Source organism: Canis lupus, chromosome 32 (assembly GCF_048164855.1).
Source record: "Canis lupus baileyi chromosome 32, mCanLup2.hap1, whole genome shotgun sequence".
In the NCBI taxonomy this organism is placed as follows: Eukaryota; Metazoa; Chordata; class Mammalia; order Carnivora; family Canidae; genus Canis; species Canis lupus.
The window spans coordinates 21,276,632-21,290,000 of NC_132869.1; the positions used below are offsets into that span (position 1 = coordinate 21,276,632).

The window sequence follows — 13,369 nt, forward strand, 5'->3', positions numbered from 1 at the left end:
AGGGCTATTAGGAGAATTAAATAAGATCATGTGAATGAACTTTTTAGCAGCTTCTCCATCATAGCAGATACTATTAACTACCAGCTCCCCTTTCCCTTCCCATCAGTAGAAGTTCATTCATCAATTATTCTCAGTATTTAGCATGATTACTGGTATATTGTAGGTACTCAGTTAATGTTAGTTCATTAAGTGGATGTATAAAACAGAATATATGCAATATATAATTAAAAATAAAATAAATATAAAATATGAATATAAAATATAAATGCTTAGATATATACAACTATTTATAAAAGCAAAACTATTACATCTGCCTCAGAGTTTGCAGAGCAAAAGTTTAAGAGCAGAAGTTGTAGCTAGGTCATATCGCCTGAGGATAAATCTAGGCTGTGTTGTGTGGCCTTGAGTGATTTACTTAACTTCTCTGCATCAGGCTCCTTATCTGTAAATGGATAACATCTCAGGCCTCGTCAGGGGCTACGCAGGGCATTCAGACCTGTGCCTGACACACAGTATTTGCTCATTATTATTAAGGCTCCATGATACACTTGAGCAATTCACATGAAGTAATTTAAATGAAACACTAGGTCCTGGGAGGCACTTCTCACCAGGGTCACCTCAGAAGGCCTAGCCCAATAGCCTCCTCTCCTCATTTCCTCGTGATGCCTTATGGCCCATCATGGGATGTGTGCCTGCTTCAGGGTCTGCCTGTATGTCATCTGGGGTGAGCAGAGATTCACACTGGTGTGTGCCCTCCTCTGAGGTTCTCTCTGTTAAACAAATCCCAAACACCCTCCATTCTGAAGGGTCTACCATCTAGAGATAAGGCCATGCGACTTCTTAATAGATGGGAAAGTTTGCAAAGAGCCTTTCTGTACTTCGGTTTTAACTTTTTTATAGGTAAGGAAGCTAGAAATGAGAAAAGTTGAGGTCTCCTACATTTTGGCAGGGGTGGAGTTACAGTTCCCTGTTCATGAAAAGGGTCCACTGGGGGCTACACGTTTGCAAACACCCAGGTAAAAATTAGCTACCAGTCATTTGGATGTCTCACCCACAACAGGGTGTCTGAATAGTTGGGAATGAATATTGGGAACCCTCAAGTGCTTGTGGAGATAGCCTGTGACAGTTTCCTGGAAAATATCTCCAGGCCAGAGCCTCTGCCCTGGGAAGAATCTATGATGCTGCAGGATATGACGATGGGGACTCTGGGCTCCTTGTGTCCACAGAAGTTGTTTAAAAAATAGAAGAGCTAAGATGAATAAATAGCACTTCTCCAGGATGGTAGGGCCACCGGAAAACAGGCTTATTTTAAGAACTGAACGTCCTCTGTTTGACGATGTGCAGAGCCATGTTTAGAACACAATGTGCTTGCTGCAGGGAGAAGTCCATTACACTAAGCCTGATCTTGTGATATCAGGATTATTATGCTGTCCCAAAGCCTGTATGTCACTCTGGGCTGTTTACTTGCCATTTGCTTTACAGTGATATATTTTTTTAAGATTTTATTTATTTATTCATGACAGACACAGAGAGAGAGAGAGAGAGAGACACAGGCAGAGGGAGAAGCAGGCTCCATGCAGGGAGACTGACATGGGACTCGATCCCGGGTCTCCAGGATCACACCCCCGGCTGAAGGCGGCCCCAAACCGCTGGGCCATCGAGGCTGCCCACGGGGATATTTTTTTTAAATGTAATTACTATCAGGAGTTACAATGGGACCAAGAGAATTAATACTGCCTTTTCCTCTTCAGTTGGATAAAATGTAAAAAATCACCTTTCCTCTTTTTTCTTATTTTTTATTTTTTATTTTTATTTTTTTTAATGGATGTACTGCCCCAAGGCACCAGCGCCTGGTCCTCCCAGCCTGTGCGTGCAGAACCCTGGCCAGCAGGTGCCCCACAGCCTCCCAGGAAGGATGGGGCAGCTCACTGGAGGATGAAGCCTGTCTGGTGTGGAGGCAGCCCCGGCGGGGGTCTCTGGGGAAGAGCCGGTGGGTATGGAGACATGAACTGTGCAGAGAATCCTTGCTGGGGGGTGGGGGGGTGGGGGCTGTTTAAAATGTGTGGCTAATTGGGGGTTTCCAATTGGACTTTTGGAGAAGCATGTTTTACCATTTTTGGCCAGGTGAGGGCTCTGCTCAGCCATAATACCTAGCACTACTGCTTTGCAAATACTCTTGAGAAAGGACTGATTTCTGGGGCTTCCGCCATTCTATGGGCATTTTGCTGCAAAACCTGAATAAAGCCTGTGTGTAACCACCTCTGGTGAGGACTGATTTGTGTTCTTTGAAAAACATAAGGATTTATATTCAGTCAGTCCTTAGTCCTCCCTGAAATCTTAGGCCTAAGGAACACTTTTCCTTGAACTTAACTTTGGCTACTAGGGAAGCCCTGTAGGGTTCAGTCTTCAATAGAGCTGTTCCTAGGGAAAGCTGGACCATGGCCTTTGGAGGGGCATTTCCAGGCTGTTTGTTTGCCAGAGTCTCTTTTGTCTTGGTTGTTTGCCTAGCAGACAGACAGCAGTAGCAAGAAGCATTAGCACTAAAAAAGTAGCAATAGCTAAAACGTTCATTGAACACAGCCTGTGCTGGGTACTGTTTTAAATATTTTATCAAATGAACTCATTTAATTCTGACAAAACCCTATGAGACAAATGCTAGTATTCCTATCTTATATAGGGGAAAACTGACCTCCGCCACCTAGGTACATAGCTAGGATTTGAACCCAGGAGGTCAGAGAATCCACACCTTGAACCACCGTGCTATTATGCTGCCTCACTTAGCCTCAGTGTGCTGAAAATGTTTGGTTGTAAGCTGATTTTATGGCAACTCCTCTGTCACAGGAACCTGACATGAGACATCATTTTAAAACAGATAACCACTTTTTTTTTAAATGGCACTTACGATTTCTGCACATGTTGAACAGTAGCTGAGCTGTTGAGATTTCTTGAAAACGGGTCTCAGAGCCCGTTGTTTGAAACATTTGTCACAGGAGCCAAACACATTAACGAGAAAGGTCTGATCACACATTTTTTATCCAAAATGAGGCTGAAAGAGAGAGAGAGAGAAAGGGATGTAGGTGCATGAGAAAAGCCAACAGAAACAGCTTTTTAAAATCTCATCTTCCTTTGGTCACGATGGTTGCTCAGCCTTTCTACATGTGGGATAAAGTATATGAGTTAATTTATAACCTTTGATTTATTACAACGTGCTGGGTCAACACCAACTTGTTTATTTAATCAGTAAGAAAGCATCAGACAATAGGTTTTCCGGGGTTACCATTTAACTGGCTATTTTGGCAGGTTACAGACATGGACACAATTGATCTCTGCAGCACAATATTAATCCTGTGGGGCTCCACGGTGGAGAGCATTATTATAATGGATACTACAGTTTAAAACTTAAAAAAAATCCTCCCCTGATGGTAAACATTTGGAGTAAAGAAGAGAGTTAGAAAATGGCAGAGCCTGATCTCAACTAATATTGTAAGGCTGAGTAAACACAGTATTGGTTCTCTGCAAGGGACACATCCCACTTATTAAACATTTGACAGTCATAGACCCAGGGCTCCTGTCTGTCCATCCCGAAGTCAACAGACAGGCCCAGGCCACTGAAGGGAAGGTAAACTTACAGAAGCAAAACCATCTGGTGGCTGAGGGTGCTAGCTCTGGCTGACCAGATCCTGGTGCCACTACTTGAGCAAGTCATTCGAACTCTCTGGATCTTTGCTAATCAATCAAATGGGGATCTTAACATCCACAGTCACAGGATCATTGGGGGATTTATAAAAGTGCATAAAGCTTAGCTCAAGGAGGAAATAGAGTGAGTGCTCCATAGATGTTAAGCTGCCCTGAGAGTGGCTGTGGTAGCAGCGGCAGCAGGGGCGGGGGATGAGGCTGGAGTTGTGGAAAAAGCAGAGGTGAGCCTGTGACCACATTTCAGGCAGAGCACGATGAAGGCCTTACATGAAGCAATGATGTAGGATGGATTTGACCATGCTTACAAAGAAGGAGCTAGACTTGGTGATGTGTGGGGACAAGGAGGGGGAGAGGTCTATGATGCCTTCTGAGTTTCTGGGAGGCTAGACATTGCAGTGCTACTGTTGGAGAGGACGACAAGCAGGTTAAAGGGGGGAGGGCCCAGCCATCGTAACCAAGCCAATTTAATAGGTGTTTCGAAGAGGGGGCCACATCAGGGTTTGAAGAAATGACCCCCTTAGTAGAGGATGGTTTTGTCCCCTCTCCCACAAAGAGACTTTGGGACACTGGTCTGAACATTTCAAGAAAGCCAAATTTCTGAGGAACATATTTGTAGGGCAGGTAGCAGCGGGGACACCTTGAAGGGAGAATGTCTACCATACAGATGTCACCATCGGACTAGAGGAAGAATGGGGAGAATGAATTGGGTTGAACTCCTCCAACAAAGGGGCAGTAGTTCATGAGATCTCTAAGGAACAGGGGAGTAGAGGATAGTCCTTTACGGATGAGAGATCAGAAGGAAACCAGCTACTGACCAACCACCACAGCGTGCTTGCCCTGACTGCTCACAGCCACCCTAGGAAGGAAGCAGACATCGGTGGTGTAGCCGAGGACATGCCTCGGGATTAAATACGTTCAAGGTCAGCAGTGAGGCCTTTATGTGGTGGGACTCTACAACCTTTCTCGTGGAGCTGGCACAAGCAGGCTGTTCTGCCTTTTCATAAAACATGAATTAAAGAAAGCAAAATGGGGGACACCTGGGTGGCTCAGTAGTTGAGCATCTGCCTTCAGCTCAGGGCATGATCCTGGGGTCCTGGGATCGAGTCCTGATCAGGCTCCCTGCAGGGAACCTACTTCTCCCTCTGCCCATGTCTCTGCTTCTCTCTCTCTGTGTCTCTCATGAATAAATAAACAAATTTTTAAAAACAAAAGGTAAGAAAGAAGAGAGAAAAAAGCAAGCAAGCAAAAGGGCCTGGGCACTGGAGCCTAGCCTTTGGCAAGGACCTGGTAATGTCCCCCACTGTCCACGCCTGCCAGTCACAAGGGCATGCTGAAGACAGCAAGTAAGAGCATTAGGAAGGTGAGCCATGGGTTTTTCAGCAAGGGAGCAACGTCATTCAAGTGGATTATTCCAGCATTTGTGCTTCCAGAAGTAGGTCAGAGAGAGAATGTACTGCAGGAAAATTGACTAGGTTAATAGATTGTTATCATGTTTTGGGGAAGAGGAGATGAGCTCTGGGCAGAGTGGCAGCTGTGGGAACGGAAGGTGAGAGGAACGCTGGGGCTGAGTGGAGAAGGAATCCAAGGATGGCTAGAAGTTGTGGGAGAGCAAGAAAAAGGGAAGGAGAAAAAAACGCCAATATTCCAAATCTGGAGAGAGACACTCTTCTCCTTCCCAGACTGAATTTTAAACTTTTTCAAGCGATGAGAGCTGCACATGTTTATCATAAATAATTGGGAACAGAAGGATGTGAAGAAGGAAAATTAATCACCTACATGCCCTGTACTAACAGTGATTAACATTTTACATTTACATTTTCTTCTAGTGTCTCCATAAACATATGCTTATACTTTTTTTAAAAAATTGGAACTGTATGTCATATACAATTTTGAACTTTAGTTTTTTGCTTACTAGTATTTTTGTCTACCATTGTGTATGGCACGTTGTGCCATTTGTGCCATTATGTATTCTTAGAAAACATCATTTTCTCACAGAGACCACAAGTCTTAAGACATATTGACCTTAAATTGCTTCATGCAGCTAGCATTTTAGATGTGGTTGGTTAAGCATGGGCAAGCTACAAAGTAAATTTGAAGTATTACGATATTTAAAACTATAAATATTCTACATGGGCATTGTAGAGTCTGGAAAAAAAATAAAGAAGGCATAAGGAAGAAAATAATCACCTATAATCCCACTGCCCAGAGAGACTCCTGGTCCACATTTTGGCAGATGCAAGAGTAGGTTTTATATTTTTTATATACTGATGTTTTTCATTTAGCATTTATGTCATGGCCAAAATTTTTTTTAAAGATTTTATTTATTCATTCATGAGAGACACAGAGTGAGAGGCAGAGACGAGAGGCCAGCTGCCTGCAGGGAGCCCAATGTGGGACTCGATCCCAGGATCCTGGGATCACAACGTGAGCCAAAGGTAGATGCTCAACTGCTGAACCACCCAGGTCCCCCTATCGTGGCCAAATTTCATCGTAGTGCATTCTACTATCTTCATTGTCAATAATCCTTTTTATGATGAAGGAACTTCTAACAGCTAGAACAAATGCTTCCAATGAGCATTTTGACAAGATAAAAATGCTGCATTTTAATAAGCCTTGACATGAAGTTGTTCTACAGTAGTCCTAGAACTTATCAAACCTTCCCCTAACCCCAAGACAAGCATGAAATTTCTTTGCAGTGTGTTACCTAAATATATACTTTAAAGTTACCAAAAACCCCACCACCCCATATATATTCTTGTAAGAGTACAGACGAAAGATAGAAAGTCAGAAGTCAAAGTCCCTCTTACCTGCTCCGCATTTTCTCTCCATATTTAGATTTGGTGTATTGTATATTCTTCCAGACTTTTCTAACATCATAGATAAAGCTTGTGAGTTACACAAATACGGCTGTCAGCTATTTGCTTTTTTTCACCTAATTTATTCTGTTAGTACTTACCTGATCTACTTAGATCTACTGTTCTTTGGTAACAGCTTTAGTTTTACTCTGTACCGTGTAGTATCATAATTTGTTAAGCCAGCCTCTTATTACTGAATATATAGGGTATCAAATTTTACTTTTAGAATAATGCTTTATTGACCCAATTAAAAGTGAGCAAAACAACCCCCATGAATTGCTGCCAGGAATGTAAAATGGTGCAGCTGCTGTGGAAAACAGTTTGGCAGTTACTTAAAAAGTTGAACAGAGGGGTGCCTGGGTGGCTCAGTGTCTGGGTGTTACAGGTCATGATCCTGGGGTCCTGGGATCGAGTCCCACATCGAGCTCCTTGCATGGAGCCTGCTTCTCCCTCTGCCTGTGTCTCCGCCTCTCTGTGTCTCTCATGAATAAATAAATAAAAATCTTAAAAAAAAAAAAAAGTTGAACAAAGTTGTCACCACATGACCCAGCAAATCCACTCCTAAGTATATATGCTCATATAACTGAAAACACCTGCTCACATAAAAACTTATACAGGAACGTTTGTAGCAGCATTTAAGCCCAAAGTAGAAACAGCACAGATCCATCAACTGAGAAACAGATAAACAAAAATGTGGTATATCCATACAGAATGTTATTTGGCAATAAAAAAGAATGCAGTTCTGATCCACGCTACAACATGGATGAAGCTTGCACATATGCTAAGTGAAATAAGCCAGACACAAAAGGCCACTAACTGTGACTCCATTTATATGAAATATCCAGGATAGGCAAATCCGTACAGATCAAAGGTAAATTAGAAGTTGCCAGTAAACTGGAGGAGGAGAGAATGGGAAGTGACAGCTTAATGGGTATGAGGTTTATTGTCTGGGATGATGCAAATGCTCTGGAATTAGATAATGCACATCATTGTGTATATACTAAAAACCACTGAAATGTGTGCTTTAAAATGCTGAGTTTTGGGGAATCTGGGTGCTTCAGTCAGTTAGTTATCTGACTCTTGATTTCAACTTGGGTCATGATCTCAGGTTGGGGGGGATCGAGCCCCACATCAGGCTCTGCACTCAGCGGGGAGTCTGCTGGTGATTCTCTCTGTCCTTCTCCTTCTGACCCTCCCCACTGCACTCTCTCAATCTCTCTCTCTCTCTCTCTAAGATAAATAAGTCATTCTAATCAATTTAAAAATAAACAAAATGCTGAGTTTTATATGCGTTATCCCATTAAAAATTATTTTTAAAACATGAGACTTTGAACAGACACTTCACAAATGCAGACATTCATATACTCAATAAATATTGAGTCTCAATACTCAATAAATATGGTCTGAGATCCAGCCCCATGAAGGGCTCCAAACTCAGCAGGAAAGGGGAGCTGGGGAGGGGAGGTGGGTCTGCTTGGGATTTTCTTTCCTCTTTTCCCTTTGCTCCTCCTCCGGCTCATATGCACTTCTGCTCTCCCTCTAAAATGAATAAATCTTTAAAAAAGAAAGAAATCGGGCAGCCCGGGTGGCACAGCGGTTTAGCGCCGCCTGCAGCCCAGGGCGTTATCCTGGAGATCCGGGATCGAGTCCCACATCCGGCTCCCTGCATGGAGCCTGCTTCTCCCTCTGCCTGTGTCTCTGCCTCTCTCTCTCCTGCTCTGTATCTTTCATGATTAAATAAAAAATAAAATAAAAATTTAAAAAAGAAAAAAATCCTCTTCCTATTCCATAAGCTGCATTCTGAGGCTTATATTGACATGTAAAGTATTACCTGGATCAATTTTTTTAAACTGATTATATGACTTTTACAGATGCCTAATTTTTCCCCCTTAGGCTAACACTAAATATATTTTTTAATTTACTCATTTATTTATTTATTCATGAGAGACACACAGAGAGAGAGAGAGAGAGAGAGGCAGAGACACAGGCAGAAGGAGAAGCAGGTGGGGAGCCTGATGTGGGACTCGATTCCGGAACTCTGAAGGCAGACGCTCAACCACTGAGCCTCCCAGGCATCCCCACACGAAATGTATTTTTAAAACAAAACACCTTCCTATTATTTTGAAAGAAATCCATGTGGGTTGTAGAGCAATTACAACATGCGGATTCACCACCACCACCATCCTTCACCAATGCTCCCTCCTCACAGAATGCCCAGTTAGCACCTTGGTGTGTGCACACGAAACACTTACGTGAGCATGCAGGAAAGCCTGAGTATGCTAATATACTGTTAGCACATACATACCTTCCACAGGGTCAACACTCGGAGCCCCCAGCTGAGGAGTCAGAGCTGCAGCATGAAGGTGAAGGTGCAAAAGCAGAAGCTGCACCTCTAATCTCCTTATCTGGGCATCCAGGCTCAGAGGCTTTGTCCCTTCCCAGGGGCACTCACTGCCGATGGCAACCTCCTGCCCGTCCACAGCAGATGCCCTCGGCACCTCTCTCCACCTGTTTCACAGGCTGTTCTCCTTCCACAGCAAGAGGCGGCCTTGGCAGGTTTGGCCTTGGCAGGTTTGGCCTTGATGAATCCACGCTCTGCCCCACTGAGCAACTCTGACATTCACCCCTAACTGTAGTCAGCACTCTTCTGGGCCCGCTCAGTCCTCGTCCCACCAGCACCTCTTCGTTTTGGCCATTCTTCCCACCTTCAGTTTTGTGGGGCTGATGGGGATGGGAGATGCGTGCTCCTCTCCCTTCTCCATGCATGACTTTCTCTGCCTCTGCAGGCCCCCTCATCTTGTTCCCAAACAAGATCTGCTCCTTCCCCAGGCTGACCAACACCCTCCCCCCACCCTCCGCCCCCCACCCCCCTATCCCCCTCCGCCAATCCTGCTGCCTCTAATAGGATCTTGCTCCTGCAGCTCATCCCATCCCATCGAGATGAGCAAGGGGATGAGCAAGATGTGGAGCTGCTCTCCAGGAGCTCACAGGGTAGCAAAGGAGATGGGCAATGTTATCAGCTGAGAGCCCGGGGTGCATGTTGAAAAACAGGCAGCCCCAACTTATGGGAACCGGAAAGGAAGGGTGATGGGGAGCAGAGAAAGGGCACAGAGTACAGGGAACCAGCTGCGGAACTTATCTGAGAACTGAATCTCGTGGTCCCGTCCCTCGTGGCACACTGTGGGACGGGAGGGACTTGGCCACACTGTTCTCCAGATACGGTTCCTCCACTCCCTCTCCTTGAGGGAATAGCCTGTTCTACCCTTTGAAGTAAACAACCTTTTCTCTGCTTCTCAAAGCTGATCATTCCTATAGCCAATCTGCTAGCCCTCTTAATAAAAGCTGGGTGAGACAAAACCTCAGGGTTCGAGTCTGGTCCAAGTTGAAGTCCGAGTCTCGGATAAGTGTTTCATGTGCCCCCAGATTAAAATTCAGTGATTCTCTCAGTCTTTCTTTATAGCCTCTGACTATCCTGGCTCCGTGGCAACAGAGAAGTCTGCGGATGCCGATCAGAAACCCAGCCAAGTCTCTGCTGATGGCCCCTTCTCTCGCCGTTGGGGAGCCCATGGAGACACAGCCTGGGTCGGGACTTGGGGCATATTTATTTCCCCTCTAAAAGTGTTTATACATATTTTATGAGATACTATGTATCTAATAAAGATTCCAGCATCTTTAAGAATACAATCCTTAAAGAAAGTCATAAATGTTGTGCACTTAATAAAAATGTAGTCTCCTAGCAATTAAAAGAATCTGACTGACGCAGGGCGCCTGGGTGGCTCAGTCAGTACAGCGTCTGACTCTTGATCTCACCTCGGGTCTTGATCTCAGTGTTGTGTGTTTGAGCCCCACGCAGGATGTGAAGCCTACTTTAAAAAAAAAAAAAAGAAGAACCTGATCCAATTCATTTGGTGATTTATTTTATTGATTAAAATATTTCAAAAGTTCACTTTTCATTTCTTCATACATAATGTATCTAAATGAACTAAATCATTTATAATATGAAAAGATATCATTACATATAAGTAGGGTGATGTTGCTTCATAATCAAGTATCATTTCTACTACTAAGATATGTATCTGTGTTACAGAATCACAGCCAATGCCTGTGAGTCTGTCAGAAGCATAGGGCCAGTTGGGATTCTTGGAATGGTACAGAAGAGCACTGGGGCCACTGGCCAAAGGCTAGCAGTGCTGGTCAAATAACATTGTATGCTCTGAAAGGAAGGATAGAGAAGGTTTAGGCAGGGAGATGGGGTGGGTGGGAGACAAGGGATAGTCAGTTTCCATAAAACTTGGGAAACATTGGTTTCTCAAAAGAAGGAACTGACATAGTTCTTCAGTTATTTTTATGGGAAAATTTAAGGACCTATTTGAATGCTGAAAAGATAGAGAAAATCATTTAAGTTGTCTTTTAAAACTTAGTTTTTAAAGACGTTGTATGAACAATGAAGAAAGTTATGGCAAATACGTTGGCAGATAAAATGTAAAGAAAAGTTCTTTCAGAAGAGATGATAAATGGCATGGCAATTAATTTTAATAATATATTTGTTTTAGGTAGACATATACATAAAATACTTCATATAGTTCAGTTCAGATTGAATATTCTCTTAAAAACTAGAGGGGTCTGAAATTATAAATATTTTTTCATGCAGGAGTGTTTTTTAGTAAAACACCAGTGGGCCCCACCCCACCCACCCTGGGCAGGAGGGATGGGGTGAGAGGACATTGTGGCCCAAATGGGATTATCTCCTGGAAGACCCAACCCTGGAACCTACTTGTGGCTTCATAAATGTACCTGGGCTTCACAGAAATGTTAGAAAACTTAGGAGACACTGTGTCCTCAGATCATACTTCCTCTTGGGGGAGTCCTGTCATAAGACAGAGCAGGACAAGAGGCACCTGGAAGGAAATACAGGCCTTCCAGGAACTTCAAGAAAAGCTGGTTGTGATTCTTAAGGTAGATGTGGCCTTTACAACCCCAGCTGGCGTACGTTAACTCTTACAAAATGACAATGGCAACACCATCCCTGGGAACAAGAGATGTGGCCCATCTTGGAGAATTCCCATTTTCTTCCTCACATCACATCCCAAAGCATTCCCATTCCAATGAATAAACCACATCCCTCATATTTGATCTTCATATAGCTTCTGAGGGGAAAGTACACTTACTCTCTTTTCTCCTGTTATAATCTATTGAGAAAGCCTAGCTTAAAACTGCTGGGGATCTGGATCATTTCCAGAGCGTGTGGAGAGGGGGTAAAAGGAAATGTAACTTGGAAGAGATATTTCGTATCCAACATCAGCTGTGACGAGTCCTCTCGGCTATTTAGGAGAGCCTGAAATTAAAACCAGAAGAAAAATGAATACGGAGACCATTGCATTCTGCTTTATGACTATCTAGAAGTTCAGAGTAAGGAAAACACATCCCAACCTTCACTGAAAAGCTCCTTTCAAAATCATGTGAGAGAATGCACAAAAGAGCCTTTTGATAACACAGTCCCATGGTGAGATGGTCTACGCAGGATTTCCAATCAGCTCTTGTGAATATTTACTTTCGTGTTCTGTTTCACTTCAGATGTTAATTTCCTACAGGAGGGACTGACTGTAAATGGATCTGTTTTCTATTCTTATCATCTTGTGGCATAATTCTAAGCCCAAACATGAGTAGATCTGAAGTAGTAAATCTTTCTAGCAGTTATCCTTCTTTTTAGTTCAGTAGTTTATGAACTTTTTTGTCTCAAGACACCTTTATAACTCTTTAAAGATTATTGAGGACTCCAAAGAGCTTTTGTGAATGTGGGTATAACTACTGATATTTACCATATTAGTAATTTTTTTTATAACTTTCTTTTTTAAAAAAATTTTATTTATTTATGATAGTCACACAGAGAGAGAGGCAGAGACATAGGCAGAGAAGAAGCAGGCTCCATGCAGGGAGCCCAACGTGGGACTCGATCCCGGGTCTCCAGGATCGCGCCCTGGGCCAAAGGCAGGCGCTAAACCGCTGCGCCACCCAGGGATCCCACCATATTAGTAATTAAGACAATAATTTAAAATATGAATTCATTAAGGGATCCCTGGGTGGCGCAGCGGTTTGGCGCCTGCCTTTGGCCCAGGGCGCGATCCTGGAGACCCGGGATCGAATCCCACGTCGGGCTCCCGGTGCGTGGAGCCTGCTTCTCCCTCTGCCTGTGTCTCTGCCTCTCTCTCTCTCTCTGTGACTATCATAAATAAATAAAAAAAAAAAAAAAAAAAAAAAAAAAAAAATATGAATTCATTAAAGTAACAAACCCAACACAAGTAAACATTTATCGAAAAATAACTATTTTTGAAAACAAAAAAAAATTAGTAGGAAGTGGTATTGTTTTATATTTTTGTAAATCTTTTAACATCTGACTTAATGAGACCAGTGGAATCTTGTATCCACTTCTGCATTCAACCTATGGTGATGTGTTGTTTTGGTTGAAGTATATGAAGAAAAGTCTGCTTCACACATATGTATTTGGAAAAAGGAAGACTTTGCAGACCCCCTGAATGGGTCTCAAGGACCCACAGGATCCTTGAACCAAACTCAGAGAACTGATGCCTTAGCAGATTGGAGAAAATACTTTAGGGATTAAAATAAGACAAATGGGTTTATGTTTTTCCATTCAGCCTCTGCTCCCTTGCACAGTGCTAATAAGAAGATTGATGATAAATAAGACATGCTGAAGGAACACAGCAGGTGAATCATGGTTGTGGTGTTTCATTCTCCTCCCACTGAGGCTAAAATGGGTTCTGAAAACTGGGGTATTTGACAGGGAGAACTCCTGCTGCTTT

At 43.2% G+C, this 13,369-nt stretch overlaps 2 protein-coding genes and 1 long non-coding RNA gene across 5 annotated transcripts in view; 1 reads left to right on the plus strand and 2 right to left on the minus strand.

Moving 5' to 3' along the window:
• The window catches only part of GNB5 (G protein subunit beta 5), a 45,995-nt gene extending 42,952 nt beyond the window's left edge, over positions 1 to 3,043 (minus strand). The window contains exon 1 of the mRNA XM_072808541.1: positions 2,903 to 3,043. Within this exon, the coding sequence (XP_072664642.1) occupies positions 2,903 to 3,028 (126 nt within the window). The 5' untranslated portion in view covers positions 3,029 to 3,043. The remainder of the gene's footprint in view (positions 1 to 2,902) is intronic.
• On the plus strand, positions 627 to 10,235 carry LOC140622807 (uncharacterized). 2 transcript variants are annotated; one of them, XR_012022471.1, is made up of 3 exons: positions 627 to 1,441; positions 1,841 to 1,990; positions 9,999 to 10,235. It is a non-coding gene; the product is annotated as an uncharacterized lncRNA (long non-coding RNA). The 2 variants fall into 2 exon arrangements; XR_012022470.1 differs by lacking the exon at positions 627 to 1,441 and adding an exon at positions 1,510 to 1,690.
• Positions 10,236 to 10,451: 216 nt separating this feature from the next.
• The window catches only part of MYO5C (myosin VC), a 94,988-nt gene continuing 92,070 nt past the window's right edge, over positions 10,452 to 13,369 (minus strand). For both annotated transcript variants that reach the window (XM_072808547.1, XM_072808546.1), the window contains one exon: positions 10,452 to 11,886. In XM_072808547.1, the coding sequence (XP_072664648.1) occupies positions 11,734 to 11,886 (153 nt within the window). In that variant the 3' untranslated portion in view covers positions 10,452 to 11,733. The remainder of the gene's footprint in view (positions 11,887 to 13,369) is intronic.